We start from the raw sequence: 16,860 nt of genomic DNA on the forward strand, positions 1-16,860 counted from the left end.
GTACCAACGTCAAACTTCCCTGTCGCCATTTTGTTTCCCCTTTAGGTTCTCTGTAAAAGTTTCATATTTCATTGGTAGAGGATGCAGCGAACCAAAAGAAAGATATCGATCCCTTACAATTAGCGGAAAATTTCGTGGAATTTTTGTTTCGAAACCACGTAGAAAATATTTTCTACGCGCATTGTTTGCGTAACGATTGAAAAATATCCCTCGGCCACGGATACGACAATTTATCACTCGAATAACCATGTAAAAAGAATTTCATTGAAATAACGAGCACGGCCGATCTCGTGTTACCCTCTAAAACTAGGGTACACAGGTTCGAGCGTTCGCCAGCCTAACGATTCCACTTTGCCCGTCGGCCCACGTAGGCAGATGGTCGAGTCGAGATAATTACCCGTTTTAATTATTTAATTAATCCCGACGACGTTTTCGGTGTTTTATCTGGAAGCTCGTTAAGCCGGGCCGAGCGTGCACCACTCTACGCTTGGCACGACACACGCTCATCTACGATGAAATCAATGTAGGTGTAGGTGTGAGTGCACGAGGAACGGCTCGTAAGTACGGCCAAACAAATGAAGTCGTTCATTTTCGGAACGGCATTTATCCATTCGATCAAATTGCACGCCGTTCACTATGGCCCTTAATCTATCGCGCATTTATTTCTGTTTATTCAAGAGCCTTCAAAATTATTTGCGCCATCCCAGCCCATTGTGTACCCGTCGTTAGTCCAACGGCTTGCTTTCCAATAACAGCTTTCGAATATCCTTTGCGTTTGTTTTTTGTTGCGGTAAAACGCGGCTTAATATTTTAAATGATATACATATAAAATTGTGAAATTCGTTAGACAATGTAATCGATAAAAAAAATGGTGTAGCACTTTCGAAGCAGCGAGTGTAAAGAGGCACTCAAGCAGCCCCTTCCCTTCGACGATATATCAATTTCATCGAACGTTAACCAGCCTCGAAGTTCTCCATAAACCTCTTGGGAATCGCGACGAGAGTCGACAAGTGAAAAGGGACGAAAGAAATGGCAACTCGAGCTGGACGTTAACGAGGTTATTACTGGTTTCGATTGCACCCTCTGCTTGCGTAACTGTAAATAAGGGAACATCGGGGCTGCGAAGGGATACTTGGCTCAACAGATACGACCAACAAGGGCAATTACTTCGAATCTTGCGATGTTGTACGTATCCAATAATTTTTAAAGTCGAATCATTCCGCATCGTTGACGCTAGACCGATGCATATGATATTTCCATATTTCGAAAGGAGAGAATAGAAGAGAAGGAAATTGATTATCCATCAGTCGCAGGGGCGAAAGTTGTAGCGTTACAGGGATGGAAGAAAGAATTGATAGAATTCAATTAACGAGTAGGCGCGTCCGAATTCGACAACAGACCGTGTACAGGTTTTCCCGATGCGGAGGGAAAGCTGCGCAGTTTTTCCCACGGGATGTCGCGGCGACCAGAGCCTCCCCCTCGAGGGATACGAGAATTCCCTTCGTGTATGTTCACTCACTCCAATCACGAGCCATACATCAGTTTGCGTCATTGACGAGAAGAAACAGGGAGGAACGGAGAAAAATGTCCCGATTGTGAAAGTCCCGAGGGGATGAAACAGGGACTCGCTGCTGCCTCGATCGGTTCTCCCGTCTTTTCTTTCAATCTGACAAATTTTTTACCTATTCTTTCCATTTCCCATCGATGTTTGTAAAAAATAATAAATTTTCCAGTCGACGTTTGAGGTATTTACCTTGAATCGCGTTAAGGGTACACGCGTCGATCAAATCGATTCGATCCTCGTCAGAAACACGAACAAGGGAAAAATCTTCCGTTTCAGGATGAAAGTTTTTCACAGAGAACTGATTTCGATACAGCTGACAGAATGATCAACGAGGGTCAACCGAGATAGAATTAAAAAGTTGCAAGGATTTTCGAAGGACGTGTTCACCGACAGGCAAAGAGGGCACACGCGAAAACTGTCCCTACCTTCGAGTCTCGAGGGTAGCTCGCTAAGTGATAGATCACGAGGACTAATGCGGCCATCCTGTCCTGTTATCTCCGAAGAAACCTTGTAAGAAAAAAGAAATTTCCTGACTTTCGGTCTCTGGTGTATATTTTCATTCACCGTCGTCACGAAGACACATCTTCCTTCGCTATCGATCGATGGACCAAGAATTTGGTGAGATCAAAATATTTTTAACGGAGAGAAAATCCATTTTCAGGATAAATCGTTGGTACGGAGTGAAATATTCTTCCTTCAACCGCGTCTCATCGCAATTCGCCTGCTAATATAAACTGCCTGTTAGCCAGGATATCATTTTGAAGGGAACTTTCTAATTGACACCGAAGAAACTAATTTTAACGAAATTCTCGACGAACCAGCTTCGATAATTTCGTAACTTCAAGTCAGACTGTTCTCAGTTAGCTCTCGAGGAATCAGAGAAATCTGACATCCACAGCCATGGTAATTTTGAATTTCTAGATTAAATTCTCGTTTAGCTCGTTACCTTGGCTTCCTTGCTAGTCCAGAGAAAATTCACTCGCGCAATCTTGCGCGATATCTTCTATTGTAATAACGATCCGATGTTGCAATCAAGACGCAATAATAACATTTTCGGTAAGCAACACCGAAACGCGGAGCTCTAGTCTTGTTTACCTCGTAGATAGGATCGAACCCTTGTCAGAGGGGGTAATCGGCTAATACGGAGGTCCAAACACAGAACCCGAATCGTGTACCTTCGATTAAGGGTGGCAAATGGGTGGGTGCTTACCGGTGGTGCGTTTTACAGGCGAAACGCGTTAACGGACGTTAAGTAATGGATGATCCGCTCGTTCGAGCCACGGTTTAGTTTCACTCGAGACTTTTGCTTAATAATTCACGCCAGGTCGGATCTGTATCACCGTCTAATTGCTCTGAAATATTGAACAGCGGATCGAGCGAAACTGTCCAAGGTTGGGCTTACTGAAATTTCAGCGAAACCGAAGAAGCCCTGCGGCCACTCCACGATTTTAGTATGATTGGCGAAGGAAAAGCGAATGTTCTGCAAGGATCAGGTGTAAGGTTGGAAGGGACTTTACAGGAGGGTCGCCTGGTTCGTCGTTGCGGCGAGGAAATATTTTTCATTAATCTGATTATTTATCACCCGTCGAGCTTTCACGAGGGTTTCCCAGCCACCCTCTTACACGATGTAATCCTGGATGCGCCGCGCCGCGGTTACCCGTTTAACCGAAGCAAGCGGGGATAGAAGAACGAAGGGCGAAATCTATCGTTACGAAACTCAACGACACCACCCTACCTTATTTCTCACCCTCTTTTCATTTACATATCCACCGTCTGGTTGCATTCTCCGATGCAGGGAGAAACAGATTCGATTTATGACACTCTTGCTGAGCAAGGATTACACGAAAGCTTTTCAAGCTGGACAATACGGCAACTTTAGTTTCCTAATTATGTAGATCCTTCGAGTCGCTATCGTTCGTTAACCACCATTAAGGTGTATACACGCAAACTGTTTGAAAATTGTGCAACTTCTCGCTGATTATACCTTGTCAGCGGTTCGAAATAACTGCCGACTTCTCACTGTCACGAGTTAACCAGATGTGACTGCGTTTAAAAGCGGCCATTCGAAGTTTAAAGGCGATAAAAGGGAAGGAGAGGAAATCCGCGTGCAGGCTGAGCGGCTGAATTGAAGGAAAGCTGTCTGTTGGACGAAAGCTACCGCTGCTCTCTCGTATAACTCGCTAGTAAAGTTATATTTAGCAAACTTTTCAACTTCCATCCCTCTTACATGGTAAGAGGGCAACGTCTGGGGATTCTGATGTTTGGAAGAAGTAAACATCATTAACGAGAAACCATAAAGCGCCTCTCAAACTTCCCGTAATAGAATGAACGCTTCAAGAATCTCATCGTCGCGATACAACCTACGTATAAGGCGTTACAAAAACATAGTTCGAGCTAAGATGGATACGTGGTTGAAAAGCGTGAAATTTCTGTCCACCGTTGCATAGTACAAATCCTGAGCGGTTCGATTGAAACAAATACAATTGCGTAGTTGGCGACTCGTTTACAAGCGACAATTCTCGAACAAACGAGTATCAGGATGCAACGAACACCGCGTGCGAAACGTACGAGCGTTCAGGGAGCGCAGGATTGCGCGTAATCGGTAGTATAGGACCATAGGATATATTCAGCGTGTGCGTGATGCATCAGTATTCGGCTCGCGATTCCGTGAACGCTCGTGGCCGTTTTCCCGCGTACGCGCTTCCATTTCTCGCCTTCTCTCTCTTCCTCTCTCAGCTCTAGCATTAAATTTCCGAGCGAACGGTGAAACGGAGCCGCGTAAATCATGCAACGATAATGCCGGATGCCGCGTTCCACCGATACGCTTAAGCGTCGCGACGCGGAACGAACGACGATTTCGAATTATCGTCGGCTCAAGAAGCGTTTCGATGACGAATCACCGCCGCTACAGGGGTGACAACATATCGGATGTATTCTTTATCATTTCATTTCATTTCATTTCATTTGAATATCAAGTTCGTTAGGGCAGAGTTTCCTTGAAGAATTTTTCAAATATTTCCGGACATTGTTGGCCGTCACCGGATCTAATTGTAAGAAAGACAGCTGAATAATGCCGGTTCACTTACTTAACACGACCACTTATTAAGCTTGACGTTTCTCGTTTCCACGATTTATAACCTTCATATCCGCTAATTAAATCAAATATAACTTCGCGAAATCGGCCGGGGACGCGGCGTAACGTCGATCATCATTACGGCAATGGCTTCTACTTTATGCAAAGCACTTTCAAAGAACACCGAGAGACGCTTTAATGGAGTTAGGGACACGCTGAGAAACCTCGATCGACGTTAACGCGACACGGGATCCTTAACCAACTACCTTACCGTGTTCCCTCGATGGAAATCTGTTGTTGTATACTATCAAAAATTCATGAACCCATCGAATATTGTTATTCCACTCTTCTGATGCTTCTCGAGTGAAATTTTTTTCAAGTATATTAAGATCTTTGGTAAAGTTTCGTCGGTGTTTCACAAAGGATCACGATTTATTAGAGTCGAAATTGTCGTTGTTTCTGGCTCGTTCGGTTGCGAACAAGAGGGCAACGACGACCTCCTTCTCCTGACATATGGTCTATTAGGACTAATAATAGTGACTGGAAGAGGCGCGAACGCCCGTATGCTCTACCACGAGCCAAGTCGTATGTCTTTTCAGCCAGTTCGTGGCTTCGTGCGTGGACCACCGTGGAAAACAGTCAACAGTACCGTACGGTGCGCCTCTGAAGATGCATTATTTTTAATTCCTCGACAATTCTCACGTTTATATCGCGAGGGTGAAGGAAAGGAGCGTTTGAAAATTAAGAGAGGCAGATTTCTAGCAGGCATGAAAGTTAAATTCGCGTGTTCCTCGTCGTCGATCACGTAACAGGCTAATTAAAGCGTTCATTCTCTCGCCGAATCGATACTCGAGACTCGGTCGAGAGGGCAGCTGGAAAAGGGACGAGCCACCTACAGTAGGACGTCGAGTGAATTTTTTAAATTCCTTTAGGAACGCGTACACGGATCGCACGGTAAATCGTAGCGAAGGATATATTCGATACTCGATTGAAATATTCACTAGTCGTGTTCGAATTTCCAAATAGGCTCTCGATAACCCGCTACGTCTTGTGATTTTCACACCACGTTCCAGCCCTTTCGCTGAATCTTTCAATTCTCCTGCGACCTTGTTCCCTGGTAATTGTTCATTCAGAAGAGAATATAAGATAATCTTGTTGTCGCTCTATAGCGTGCAAGTTACACCTTAAGGGACACTGTCGGATTGTAAATTTCATCAAATATAACCTCGTGAAATTGCTTAAATAAATAGATGCCTATTAAGAGCAGTATCCCTTTATACGCGCACTGTGTGCCAACTCGATAAATCTTACCGAAAAGAAATCGGAGGGATTCGTTTAATTGTAGGCGGAAACCACTTCGATTATTAGGCTCGGGAGGAAAGAATGTAACACAACCAGCGGCTCGTAAATCAACGGATTAGAGCAATCTTCGGGCTAAGCTAAGGCTTGCGAGCTGAAATCCAGCTTCTTGCGTAACGTGGCAACTTTATCGTCCCCATAAATGAGAATCATCAGCAAAGAAACAAAGATGGATCGAAGGAATTTCGTTCCTATCTCTGTCTTGTCACCACGGATGATTAACGTGTTAATTCCTGGCGTATAAAGAGCGATAATTCAATCAATTATAAATTCATTCACCCGTTCGTTGCTTTAACCAGCTATAAAATAAACAACACGTGTCTGGGAATTTGAAACGACTCTGGACGTCTGACAACGCCGGATCGTATTGTTTTTAGCCGCCGAAAATAGGAAAGAGAAGAACAGCGTCGGTTAGTACAAACACAAAGACCGAGATATGACAACGACGACGACGACAAGGCGTCTCTGTCGTCAAACACATCGAAAAACGAGAAGTTAACTCCCTGTTGACCGGAGGAAACGTTCGACCATTCCGTCTCTCCTACTCCGAATGGACGATTTTATTCGTCCAGACGCCATCAGGATCTTAATTTCCCGGCTAATGTCTCCCGTTCACTCGGAATTTACTGCTCTTCATAGCTCGCTCTATTATAACATGCACGAGCTGGGACTAGCTTTCGCGTAAAATCTCTAGAACTTTGAATTACCCGGTATAAAGCCTGTCAAACTACCATAAAATCCTGTTGTCCTTGCCTCTGATTATTTCGATACGAACATCTCCTTGATTGTTACACTTTAAATTTATCTAATCAAGTCCACGAAATTGAACATACAAAATTTCTCCCATCAAAATGATCTTTGTTTATATAAAATCTGCCCCGAGCGTTTGTCAGAGGCAGTGAGAAAATCGTGGCAAGTGCGAAAGAGATAAAGGATGTAAGAGAAGCGGACAGATGGAAAAAGAGAATGAAGAGGAGGCGACGAACGAAAATCTAAAATAAACCGGAGGAGTCGTTGCACGGTTTTACTCGAGGCGTTTTCGTGTTATTCCAACGTGGAATAAAAGAGCGAAAATGCCGGAGTGTGGCAAATCTTGAACGATGCGTTGCGTGTCTCGGGACGTTGAGAAAAAGAAGAAAAGGAAATGGTGTACAAGATGGTCGCCGGTTATCGTTGTCAGCTCGAGAAATATTAGGTGTCCAACGAAACGCGTTCGAATCCGGCGACGAACGATCGGTAAATTTAGTGTCGGCTAACAGGCTGCTAGGAAAACAAAATTAATCCTGCGTTACTGTCTTTATTTCGAGGGAGGGTCGTTCCCTAGCATCGTGGAACACCCGATGACGGTTAAATATATCTCTACGTTCTAACATCGAATTACGCGCGCTCGACATTTGCATAAACACAGAAGCTGGGAAGATCTCGTGGATCGATTTAAAACCCAGCAACGTAGCAAAGAAATCTCTATGCGCGTATGCGGTTTTACGTTTCACAGTAATTGCGAAACAACGAGTACGATGTTTCAGTTGTACTTTGACTTATTAAAGTGAAAAAGAAGCTCAGAAAATGTGCATTGCGTTATTTCACGCTGGCGGCTTGAAGGGAGATTTAAAAACTACTGTTTTTAATTATGAGACAAAATGTGATTATATTAGATTCGTTTCGTTTTCGTGTTTATTAAAGAATGCTTCCTCTTAACTAATTAAAATTCTGCCTTAAGGGAATACCACGAGCCACAAACGCGTAAGAATCTAATCGATCGACCGGCGCAGTAGTAACAGTCAAGCATATACGACACGATGGAGCGCGTACCGAATTGAACTTAAGCGAAATATAAACTTAATTGTAGGAAATCTGAGCCGAGGTAATGAGCAAGTACTAATCAAATTAATATTCCCGGAAATTGTTGAAGTATAAACGAATGTGCCTAGTCGGTAAATATACATACATTTAACCGTCTCTTAAACAGCAGAAGAACATTAATCCTACGGGTATGAAAGCAGTGGTGCAGCTTTCGCTTCCTGGAAGCAATTTAGTCGAGCAAATTTGTTACAACCGCTCGCCAACACTCTTAAGGAACTCGAAATCGCGTTGCTCGCTTCACAGTCGGTTGGACTATGCTGTTCGCTGCAATTTGTCGATTACGCCAGACAGCGTAGCTTTTAGCGGGAAAAAATATTGCTCAATTTCCCGGTGAATGAAAACGCCGACAACCTGAAGAATTTCGGTCGCTCGTTTCTTCAGCGGAAACGTCGAAAAGCGAAAAACCAATAAATTTTTGTCGAATGGAGAATCGAAAACGTTGGAATATTTAAAGAAATGTATTCCACGTTTCAATATTCCTGTGTTGTATACCAATCATTTAGGTCAATTGAATTTTATATTGGAATTGCTTTTTAAATATAACACGGGAAGTTTTTCGAAAGCGTACGTCAGGCTGGAAGTGAACGCGTTAACAAGTTCTCGGGAGAAGCGAAAAAAGAGAAATGAAAATTCAGGAGGAAAGGGGAGCAACGTCGGTGACGAGTCACTCCGTCATTTCGTTATGAGTTACCGAGACGAAACGAGGCAGAAGGAGGAAGGAGGGAGGAGCAATTCCTTGTGGAATTTCGGGAACGCTCGAGGGCCTAAATCGTTCTGCTCTGTTGAAAGAAGAATGGATGTCGTCTCCGTTTCTACGATCAAAGAGGCTCCAACACGACTCGTTGCGCCTTCTACGGAAAATTCAAAATCCTTCCCGCCCCTCTTCGATCCACGATGAAATTATTACTCGGCATTTTAATATATTTCAATGAAATTTATTAAAGAGAAGCTAGGAGATAGAGGATAGCAAGAGATTAAAGGTGTCGAGGTGGGAGATTTCGCGCCTAATGGCGAATACATCGCGTGGTCTAAAGAGAGTAAGAAGAGGAAAGCGTGTTTGCCAGACGTTGGAAACTTGGCCAACTACCGGTGTCCCGTCGTGGAATCCGATTTGTCTCGGTTTCAAAAGGAACTTTCTCTGGCAGTGTGGCGAACGAAACGTGGCATCGTTTCGAACTAGTCGGGAAGGTGGAACGGTGGAATAAAATGAAGTAAACCGGGCCAACGAGGTCGCGGAAGCGGAATCGATGAACGATCGTCCAGAGGGAGAGAGAAAGAGGCACTTGTTTGCGAACGATGGACACGAAGGTGCTCGGTTCCGAGCTAATAAGCCGGAAACCTAATGCGGTTCGGCCTAATAAACCGGAATTACCCGTATTAGGTGTTGGATCGCAGAATGTATCGTGTTTAGCTTCTCGGCAATAATGCAAATTTAGATTGAACCGAACCGCGCGGAATAACGTGGATAATGATGAGTGTTCGATACTATCCCTTGCAGATTTCCAGATAAATCGATCGTTGCAGCCCATCCAAATGCTCTAATTTTATCATTTCGCTAACGTAGCCAAAAAATGGCTAGAAATATTTCACTGAAAAATTCTTTCGCGAAAGACAAGATAATCGAAAGCAGTGGGTGTTAAGCGAAAAAATGAATATTATATTGGCGAGACGGGGAGGTTAATTGGAAAGTCGATCCTTCCGGCGGAAAAATACGCTGCAGAGGCGCGACTGAATTCCCGGTCCTGCTCTCGAAACAACGGTTAGGGAGCGAGAAGATTTCGCGCGCGCGTGTTTGCAAAAAAACAAAAAAGAAAAAAAAAATAGAAAAATAAAAGAAAAGAGGATAGAAGCGTGGAACGGATCAGAGAGATTTTCGTGGTGCGAGCATCGCTGCCGGGACGATGGCGAAATAATCGAGAGCCGGCTGTCGCAGCGGAGAACAAAAGAGATATTTCACCGTCCGACAAATTTCCTCGCTAAATGGCCGTGCAGAGAAGGAAAATAAAAAAGTACGGCGAAGAGTGACCCGAGAGGGTTGAGGGAAACAAAAATAAAAATACGTCGACGCGACCCCTGGCCCGTCCGCGATCCTTGCGAAATCGGAAAGGCAAATTAAAAACTCGTCGTCCGGTCAACCTGTCAGATATAAATTGTATAACAATAATAATCACTGAATCTGTCGCGTTCGATACCGAATGATTCACGATCAAGGTCTGCTGGCACGTGTTTCAGAAGCCGAGATAAAACAACCGTCTGCTTTAGCGTCGAGTCTTACTACTTAGAAAAGTAAACGCCTCGAGTAATCAGCCGCAAAACGACGAGTTCCTTTCTTATCTCTTAAATCATCTTTCCGTTCCATTCGCTGATAACAGATGAGACTAACGAACCGATAATAAGCGAGGAATCAGGTATGTCTTTGGAGAATAGGCGTGTAGTTTGGGCTCTTTCACTTCTGGCAACGTACCAAAGTACTTTGCCTCGATCGTTTGAAAAATGGCAGAGGATGAGAGAGCGACCGAGTCCCGTGGAATATTCATGAAGCAGCCCGATTTCCTTTTTTTTTGTTTTTTTTTTTCAACTGGCTCTTCCATCGACGCTCGCGTAGCGGCGAGCAATTGTTTGCATTTAATTTGATCGTGATGTGTTGCTCGTGTTCGCGAAACAGGTAGCATCGATTACCGCTGCTAATCGAAATGCACGAATTCACGGGCTATTTTTTTTCTATTTTTTTGTTATCCGATCTTTTGTTACATTTACCTGTGTACGGTCCACAGGATAACATTTCGTTCATCAGTTATATTCCTGATCCACATTTCAGCCCATCTGAGTAGGTATACCCCCTAAATACAGCTTAATAATTCATACACGTCCGACGTTTTACGCTCACCATAAATAAAACTAAATATGTCCCTCTTTCCTTTCTCTACTTCTCGTACATCAATGTTCACACGCGTTCCCGTTCCCTTTATCTCCAATTTCTCTTCAACAGCCAGCTTTTCGTATCGCGATCGTCAGAACCGTAAAGAAAACTTTGCAACGTGTCGTTTTTCTCCCTAACGTTTCTCAGTCGTTTCGAGAGTTCCACGGAATTTTCGATCGCCCGTTCTCTCCGTTATTCATACGACATTTTGTCTGTCGCGAGCGAGACACGGGTCCCGGGTACAGATGGATTTGTCGAGAGAAACTTTGCCACTTTACCCAACCAACCACTCTCCTTTTCCCCTCGATTTTATACCTCCAGACACCTTTTCTATAGTCACGCGCGAATATTTTATTCCATCTTTCCGAAATGAAAAATCGACTAGTTAGCTGAAACGGGCTGAATTGACAAGAAAATCATACGGTAGAAAGGTTTAAAAAAAGCAGGAGTTCCTGGACGAGAAAGAAGTTGGAAGTACGTTAAACGAGAGGGTGCTCTGGTGAATGTACCAGACGGTGGAAAAAACGCAGACACGAAATTATTTATAGCGTCATATCGGGGATAAAACGATTTATGCGATGGTGATATAAAAAGAGCGTTGCTTTTACCGAAAATCCATTAATAACGATTCGGTCGGCAGCCAGGTAAATGATCGCGCTTATTATTTATGCTCGTAGCTGGGGAAAGATGGATCTGACCATTTTTAACAGCACCAAGGATCGGCCTGCGTGAAAAATGCGTGAGAAATCGACTCGACGATACTCTTGATCGCCTAACAATTTATGTTTACCTTCTATTCTATGAACTCTAAAGATTAAATTTTTTTTTAACCCTCTGTCACGTCGTTGAAATTTTCCTTCCCGCCGACAAATTTTGATTAGAGAAAAATTTATGCCGCGAGATGCGCGACTAGCTCTCGTTATCTCTCGCGTGCCCGCGTAAAGCAAATGGATGCCCAACGTGCCGGGTAAAAGCTGGATCTCGAAATGCACTAGCTTTTAAGGAATTAAATCTGCTCTCGACCCGTCCGGGGGCTCACCGTGCTGGCCGCTGCGTTATTGTTTTTCTACCTATGAAATATTAATTCCGTTTCAGCCCGTTCAATATTTCGTTCCCGTCGCGATCGCTCCGCTACCGACCGACCATTTCTATTCTCTACCAGTCGTAAATTTCCTCTTTCACTTCCGTAACTAACGAATAATGCTTGAAAATTTGTTTGTTTCCACTGAATTTACGTGTCGGTAATTGCGTCATGAATTTGATAAACTAGACCGAATTGGTCGAATTTTGTTCGAGGATTTCCTTGAAGGCACCACGCGACTGAAACTTTCGCGGTAAATTTGTACTTTTTTCACCTAAACTGCGACTGAGTTTCTCAAGCAAGTAAAGCTCGTCCCCCCAAAGAGTGGAAGGAATAAAAAATAAAAGGGAAAAGAGGCAGAACCAGTCATTATGAGATCGCTAAGGGACAAGGAGGGCGAAGCGGGTCTCTTTGAAAGTTCGCCCGGATGAGTAAACAATTTATCAGGCTGAAAGTAAAACATAAAGGGAGAGGAAGCGCGTTCGTGTCGCCTCGAAGGCTCGGAATTTTCACGACGTCCTTACTCTTATCGCTCGCAGAACGCGCAAAGTTCACGCGAGAGCGTCCGGGGACTTCAGTTGGGCGAGTTTTATCTGACGGCCACTTGCAACGAACAGCACCGTGCCAGCACAAGTTCTGGCCGGGAAGAAAACAGGAGGAGAAGCTCGAGACAAGAAGTCGGGACGAAACGGGCGGAAAAAGAGCAGCAGGCGAACAGGCGAGCAGGCAGAGGTCGCACGCTTTGAGAAATGTCGCGAACGTTCGCTTTTCGCGACACTTTACTCCCTCCTCTTTATCCGTTTCTCTTTCTTCAATTCTCGACTACGCTTCTGACTTTGTCGCTGTTAAATTTCAAACTTGTTGCTTCCTCCTCTTTTTCTTTTAATCGCTTTAACGATGTTTGTATCGTGCCTTACTTAAACATTAAGTACTATTTGAAAAAATGAAGAAGCGATGTAAAACTGTTTCACCCGCTTGAACGTTCGAGCCATTTATGATTCAAATATTTTGTCAACTTAATAAACAGGCAAACACGGTTTTAAATGGCGAAACGACAATAAAGGCGAGTATGAATTACTGTGACAAACGCGATCTTCCGACAGCGTGTGTTTTCCAAGTCGCGAAGCGAGATCAAAGCGCGGACAAGCCTTCTCTCTCCCCGTATTCCGCTTAATTACGAATCCTTTCGAAACGAAGCCACTTTTGACTGGACCAGTCGCGTCGTCCTGTCCTCTCCGTAGGTTTACTCTTTCCACGTTGCGTTACGATTATAATAGTTTCGTTGGTATTAAAGCGTGTACAGGCGTAAACGAGGATGGTAATTGGCCAGGGTCTGGCTCGTTTCGTTGCGCCGCCTTTCGCGTCGCGAGTTTGCGGTTTGACACTTCGACGATCGTACATTTCTTACAACTGAATATAATTAGAAGAAGAAAAATGAAAGCGTAAATTACTATTATGATAGTTATTATCATTATTGTCGGAAGATACTTCATCGTTGCGCCGATAAAAAAAAAAGAAGGAAACGGAGTGAAATAATGCAATCTTGCGGGAGAAAGTTTGAAACCGAGACTCGCTCGTACATTGTCGCGAATTACGGTTAAATGGGAGGTAATGAATAAAGTTCACGTCTAAAGTTTAAATTGCGGTATAGCGAGATACGGATTATCCGAACAGCTGGAGTGACAGCTCGGTCCGATAAATTGCTAATGCTATACTGTTTTAGCGAAACTGTTGCTGTCGATAAAAAAAATAGCGCAACATAGAAAAATGGTACAGGTTGAATAACAGATAAGTAAAGATGGTAAAGGATTTCGCTCGTCGCGGATCGCGAGGTTCGTTGACCCCATCTTAATTAGACGCCCAGTCTGCCCGATGCACTTCCAAATTTTCTTCTTGTTCCCGTCGCAATGGCGCCTCGAAGACGTTGGCGCTGTCTTTTTCGAACGAGAGCAACAAGACGGCTCTCTTTGTTGGCTACTCGACCGTTTTCACATGCGAACGGGACTGTCAACCCAATTTGAGAGACGCGACGCGAGTGGATGTCGAGGAGACTGGTTGCATAAAACGAAAACCTTCTCAAGGTATTCCGTGCCTTTGAAAACAAAATTCTATCCGACTCGTACATAGTAGCAGACGTTAATGCGATGAATTTCAAAATAATATTTGTTTAAAAAAAAAAAAAAATTGTCACTGAAAATACAATGAGACACCCATAGCATGGTTAACTCAAAGGGCGTAAATTCGTGGAGTTGTAGATTAGCCGACGTCACACGTCGACTACGTCGGCTACGTAGGCACGCGCAAACAACCCCCATGCGACGGGGGGGTTGCAAGCGGTCGAATTTACTCGGGCATTAAGCGACAGAACAGCGCTCTTTACGATCGCTTTGAGCAGTAGAGGGTTGCTCGTCACGGAGGCCACGCGAGCTCACCATTAAAATTCCATCAGATAATCTTATTTGCCCTACGATCACAGCGATCAATTCATCCCTTCTACTCCAAAGTAACTTTTCCTTTCGATATCGAACCGAGAAACTAATCGATGTCTCGTCGAAACGGACCAACCCGAGGGTGAATATAGGGGATAAAAAAGTAAAACGCAACCAGCCTTCTGGTGACCTTAATTTGAAAAGGGTTGCAGGTCGAGGTCTTGCACCGGCGAGTATCTTTCGTGGCTCGGTGAAATTCCAGCCTTGGATCTGGGTCAATGGGCGAGCGAAACTGCTATCCCCGAGTTTAAAGGGTTACACGATAGTGCGGTCGTTTTCGACCCGTTCTGGCGAGCCCCGCACGAAAATAAAATCTCGAGTGTGCCACTTCTTGCGGCCGTGGCTGTAATACGCTAACCGCAGCCTGCAATTGAAAGAAGTGGCGCTGACATTTTCGGGTGGAAAGAAAATTGTAATACCTTCGGTGGCGAAGGGGTTGAGAACTTTTGGCGACGACCCTTTCTGCAACTGGAGAAGCAAATCGCTTCCCACTTTTATTTCTAGGGTGGTTCGTTTATGAAAGAACGGAAGACGTGGACGAGAGAGGAAAAGCTTTAAATAAAATAGCGATTAGACGTGGGTTAACTTTTCGCCAGACAGAAATGAAAGACAAACTAGCAGGCATTAAACACGTAACTCTGACAACAACTGAGAAGGTTCGTTTCGAAGGTTTCTCGGTGGATGTGAAACAAGGAGGTTTAGGTGGAAATGAAGGAGAAGTCGGAACAATTCTCTCTCGCCATCAGCAGCTCGTATCTCTCCGGTATTTCTGAAACGCGACGGGTGTTTCGCGCGCAAATAGTTTTCCAGAAACGTATACACACTGTAATACACAGGAAGTTCAGTCGACGACGGACAGAGAGGGAATTTCTCTTTCTCTAGTCCCTAACAACTATTTGCTTTCCAGCTGACCTTAATCTAGGAAATGGCCACTAAGAGCTGTTCTCTAGCAAGCAATGCGAAACACGAACAAACGGCTGGACAAATGGAGAATAACGTCGACCAAGTCAGACGATGAAAGACGCGAAAAACTTTTTGAGTATTGCGTGCAGGAGCTTTCACGAAATAAGGTCACGTAAGTTCAGATGCTGGGCCGGAAATTCGGAAAAACGCTGCCTGTTTCGTTATTCAGCATGCGGCGGTGTTCTTTAAATCGAGTTACGAAACAGACGTGTTCAACAGATTTTCGCTGGCTTAAAACGTAGCTAGATTTAAGACTTTTCCAGATCGTTGATAAATTTTCACCTCGTAGCTGAAAAACTTTTCTCCCGCATCATTTTACGAAGATTCTTTGCCAAACTGGCACTCAAACGACACGAAGTTCGTCGAGCAAGGGTCGTTCGCGAAGATGAGAACATTTTTGTACAAATATTTCTCGCGAGACTGTTGCCTAGGGTTAACGCAACAGGAGGTCAGACGAGCATTGTTTCAGAAAGTTGACCCGAGTCGTCCTTTCGACTGGGTACATAATTTAAAAACCGGACTTAACTTTGACGGTCGTCCAACAGGTACTCGATCTTTGTCTCGGAGTCGTTCGTTAAAAATGTTGGACGACACCGAAACGAGTAAGATAAAAAAGCAAAAAAAAAAACGAATAATAATAGCAGTAGAGCGTCGAAGAGAAGTCGGTCAACGACTTAACCAGATTTGCCAGGAGAAAAGTTTCAGAAAATTGATGAAGAACGGAAGGAGAGAAGGTTGTCGTCGTCTGGTCGGCTGGTCGCCTCGTCGCCTCGTCGTCGATGCTGAGGCCGAGCCGTCGGTTGTTGCCTCTCAGCAGGACAAAAACATCTCTCTCTTGGAGCGAAGCTTTCTTACCTCCTTGTCGGGAGTTGAAGGCACCGGTGCTTCCAGCGATGATTAGAAGCAGCAGCGAGCTTAATAAAGCTCTCGAGGAAGGCAGCATCTTTCCTGTACTCCTACCGGCGCCTGCGCGACACAGGGTCCTTTAACCGGCTTCCCTCATCACAGCCCCTCTGAAAAAAGAAAAGATTGAACAAACGTTAGAAACGAATTGCAAACATTTCTATTGCGAATTTTATTGCTATCATTTTTCATGGTGATAAATTAATCCAATAATGACTGATCTATCGAAATTGATAGCAGTCACGAAACGTCTTTGTAGGTAACGAGAACAAATTATCGAAACAAATTTCGATGCGATTGAATTTTCGCAGTAACGAGGGCAAAGCGAAGGCTAACCCTTTGTTCCGTTCGTCAATTGCAATTATCGCGGATGCAAGGTGATTACTCGTATAATTCTTTTCCAGCTCCAAGTATCCTACGGCGAACGGGTCTCTTTTCTTTCCGCCTTTTTCCGCCAATACGCTGAGTTAATGAGCCTGGAACGTTTAATCCAGCGTTCATTAAGGCGTCAAAATTTGTTAGCTCGCCTATAGGAGTAAAGCTTTTGGCTCGCCAAAGGATCCTCGCGAATAAACGCCGTCATTATTCTCGATCGAACCTCTGTCCTTTACGTGTCGAGTAAAATATCCTAGTTGAAATTCATTC

General features: G+C 44.2%; 1 protein-coding gene across 3 annotated transcripts in view; it reads right to left on the reverse strand.

The window, feature by feature from the left end:
* LOC117609183 (uncharacterized) overlaps positions 1-16,860 on the reverse strand; it is a 171,342-nt gene that overhangs the window by 66,840 nt on the left and 87,642 nt on the right. For all 3 annotated transcript variants that reach the window (XM_034335182.2, XM_034335183.2, XM_034335185.2), the window contains one exon: positions 16,168-16,325. In XM_034335182.2, the coding sequence (XP_034191073.1) occupies positions 16,168-16,255 (88 nt within the window). In that variant the 5' untranslated portion in view covers positions 16,256-16,325. The remainder of the gene's footprint in view (positions 1-16,167; positions 16,326-16,860) is intronic.

Source organism: Osmia lignaria, chromosome 14, assembly GCF_051020975.1.
Source record: "Osmia lignaria lignaria isolate PbOS001 chromosome 14, iyOsmLign1, whole genome shotgun sequence".
Classification (NCBI taxonomy): Eukaryota; Metazoa; Arthropoda; class Insecta; order Hymenoptera; family Megachilidae; genus Osmia; species Osmia lignaria.